General features: G+C 54.9%; 1 protein-coding gene across 1 annotated transcript; it reads right to left on the bottom strand.

Annotated features, from left to right (window-relative positions):
- Positions 1–2,163: 2,163 nt before the first annotated feature.
- Positions 2,164–2,975, bottom strand: GJB5 (gap junction protein beta 5). The gene has a single exon (XM_054571541.1). It carries the CDS (start codon positions 2,959–2,961, stop codon positions 2,164–2,166), a length of 798 nt encoding a protein of 265 aa, XP_054427516.1. The 5' UTR covers positions 2,962–2,975.
- Positions 2,976–3,357: the final 382 nt, after the last annotated feature.

The following is a 3,357-nucleotide window of genomic DNA, read 5'->3' as shown; positions in this document are numbered from 1 at the left end:
CTGACCTCCGTTCAGTCTGGAAGGACATTCCTTCCCCCCTTTGGAACTTCCCTGGGTTTTTTCCCCCCAGTGATCGCAGTGGGGGTTCTCAGCCTTTCTGGTCCCTGCTTCCCAGCCCAGCCTCCTGCCCAATCTGATCCTCACCTTTCTTGGGTCCAGCAGCCTCCCTCTGGTCCCTGGTCTGGTCTGTCTGTTTGAGGGCCTCCCAAAGGCAGCTTTTGTTCTTTACTTCCCTGCTGGGTGGGGCTTTCTGAGCCAATGAGCCAAGGAGAGTGAGCGGGTGGGCAGGCTGGCGGGCGGACTTCCCCGGGCACATATTCAGAGCAAACACCTGCGGCTCTTCTCTCCTGGCCTACGCCTTCTCTCTAGCTGGGCATGGCCAGGCCTGGCTCCCTGGTCTGGCAGGTATGTGGGTGAAACTGCAGTGAAGGGGGGGCAGGACCCTGGAGCCCTCATTCCCCAGGCCCAGGTCAGCAACAATGGCATTGCCTCTGTCCCCTTCCCTCTGTGCTATTGCCCTCTGATGCCCTGTCCCTGACTTTTTCTCTGGAAGCCTGGTTCTGAAGCCCTCAGCAGCTGACATGTATGGAAAGGAGCAATCTTGATTCAGCCCAGGGTCACAGCCCACCTGGTGGGGACCTTTCTGGTTGCTTATGAGCTGTATAGGGGATAGGAGGGGCTGACTATGGTTCTTTTAGACAAGGGAACCCCACTGCCCTGATGGAGACAAGGTCGGCAGCATGAAACGCCCCAGGCGGCAGGGGGCCAGGCACAGCCTCACTGTTCGTCCTCTGTGGGCCCGGCTCTCTGGGGCAGGCCTCCGGGGAGGTCAGAGTGTGACTCAGGGGGTGCTGCAGAGGGGCCTTGGGGCGGTGAAGGTTAATGTGTAGCCAGGGAGGGACTCCTCGGCCTCATTTCCCACAAGCATTTCTCTAGCTCTTCCTAACACCAATGATTAACATTTATGTGGCTTTTCACAGCCGGCTAACCCCGTCCACAGCCATGAGCTCACCAGGTCCTCGCTACAGCCCCACAGACTCAGTATTAACCCATTTTAGAGAGGGACTGAAGTCACTCTCCCAGAGACCCAGGGGATCTTGGACTTGGGCAGGCGTTCAAACTCAAAGTCCATGGACTCTCTGCTGCCAAATGCTATTCCCCAGGTACTAAGACCCATAGTTTTTGCAGACAACCCACAGGCCTAAATTGCAACCGAGGATAAAGGCATGAGCAGGCCACATGACCCCGGGAGTGCTGGGGACCCTTTATGGAGGAGAGGATGCCCCTCACCCTGCTGGACCAAGTACAATCCTCTGCAGGGCAGAGAGAGTGACCCGATGACCTGCTAAGGGTCACAAAGGCTGAAGGACAGAAGGGCACCTTGAATCAGTAGAGGAGTTAACATTTTCTTTTTTTAAATCCTCACCCGAGAACATTTTTTAAAAAGTTTTTATTTATTTAGAGAGAGAGGAAGGGATGGAGAAAGAGAGGGAGAGAAACACTGATGTGCTACGTCAATCAGTTGCCTCTTGCACACTCCCAGCTGGGGGCCTAGCCTGCAACCCAGGCATGTGCCCCTACCAGGAATTGACTGGGCGACATTCTGGTTCGCAGGCTGGCACTCAATCCACTAAGTCACACAAACCAGGGCTTGAGAACACTTTTTCATTGCTTTTAGAGAAAGAGGAAAGGAGGAAGGGAGGGAGGAAGGGAGAAGAGAAACATCAGTGCAAGAGAGAAGCATTGATTGGTTTCCTCCCATTGGTGTGCCCGGACCAGGGGTTGTATGAGCCTGGACTGGGGATCGAACCCACAACCTCAGTATGTGCCCTGACGGGGAATTGAACCCTTCAGATATGGGACAACATTCCAACCAACTGAGCCACACCAGCCAGTGCTGGAGGAGTTGACTTTTAGTAACTCTGACCATGGGTTCCACACATAAGTTGCTTACACATCTGTTCTCTAATTAAACTCCTTCTCATAGCAACAACCCTATGAGGCAGACCTCACCATCTCCATTTTACACAAATGGAAACTGAGGTGCCCAAGGCCACACAGTTGGGGCAGGTGGCAGGCGCTTCCCGCCCCTAAGACTGCACCCGTGAGAGATGCCAGGCCTTCCCAACCCAGGCCTGCCCCGTCGGCTCAGGGCAGGGGCCCTCACACAATGGTTCTCTTCATGTAGTTTTGAGGGCGTTCTGGTAAGAGAGGGGGGTGAGTGTCTGAGCCCAGAAAAATGAGGTCTCCTGAGAGGAGATCGTCCTGTTTGCAGGAAGAGACGCAGGTGGCCCTGGCTTTCCTTGCTGCCAGGCCCTCGCGGCACCTCTTGATCACCAGGTAAGCCAGCTCCACGAGGTTGAGCAGGATGCAAACGGCGGCCGTGATGACCATAAAGAGAGTGAAGATGTTCTTCTCTGAGGGCTTGGAGATGAAGCAGTCCACCGTGTTGGGACACGGAGCCTCGTGGCACTTGACCACAGCGGGGAGGGTGTATTTGGGGTAGAATGAGTGGAACACATAAAGGAAGACAACGTCTACACTGGCCTTGAACACCAGGCTGCAGACATACGTCCACCAGAGCCCACCTCGCTTCTTGCCGGGGTTTGGGTAGAGGCGCCCACCATACTCCCCCACTGCCTCTTGGTGCTTCTTCTCCCGAGCCTCCCGGTAGGCCACGTGCATGACCACCAGCAGCGAGGGGCACGTGACTAGGATGAGCTGCAGGGCCCAGAGGCGCACATGGGACACGGGGAAGAACTCATCGAAGCAGACGTTGGAGCAGCCTGGCTGGCGGGTGTTGCAGTCAAAATCCTTGCGGTCATCACTCCACACACGCTCAGCAGTCACCAGGTACACCAGCACTCGGAAGATGAAGACGAGGGACAGCCAGATGCGCCCGAAGGCTGTGGAGTACTTGTTGACCCCGCTTAGGAGCCCCTCGAAGATCGTCCAGTTCATGGTGGACCCAGGAGTTGGCTGCAGCTGCAGGGGAATGATAATAATTTCCTACATTTATAAAGTACTCACTCAACATTTTATAGAAACGTGTCATCGTATTTAATCCTCACAGCTACAGAGGAGCTAGGTTCTATCATTGAACCCATTTTACAGATGGAGAAAACTGAGGTATAGAGGGCCTTTACAAGGTTACCCAGCTATTAGGTGCAGAGCTGGGATTTGAGCATAAGTAGTTAAGTCCAGAACCCAACTCTTACCCATACAGCGGGTGAAGGCAGGTCCAGGGACCCACTCTTTCCTCCCAGGGCCTGTGGCTCTGGTCTTGCAGTCCTGCAGAGTGCAGGCTTAATGAGGTCGAACATTCTGCCTTCTGCCTCCTGCCTCTGTTTCCACCCT

Source organism: Pteronotus mesoamericanus, unplaced genomic scaffold (genome assembly GCF_021234165.1).
Source record: "Pteronotus mesoamericanus isolate MK-2021 breed Mesoamerican mustached bat unplaced genomic scaffold, CSHL_Meso_final contig_221, whole genome shotgun sequence".
Classification (NCBI taxonomy): domain Eukaryota; kingdom Metazoa; phylum Chordata; class Mammalia; order Chiroptera; family Mormoopidae; genus Pteronotus; species Pteronotus mesoamericanus.
Note: the sequence above shows the minus strand (reverse complement) of the source record. Positions and strands in the feature narration are given on the sequence as shown.

What these genes read in the sequence shown, in the direction of transcription:
- GJB5 (XM_054571541.1), bottom strand. Translation starts at nt 2,961, where the DNA reads ATGAACTGGACGATCTTCGAGGGGCTCCTAAGCGGGGTCAACAAGTAC.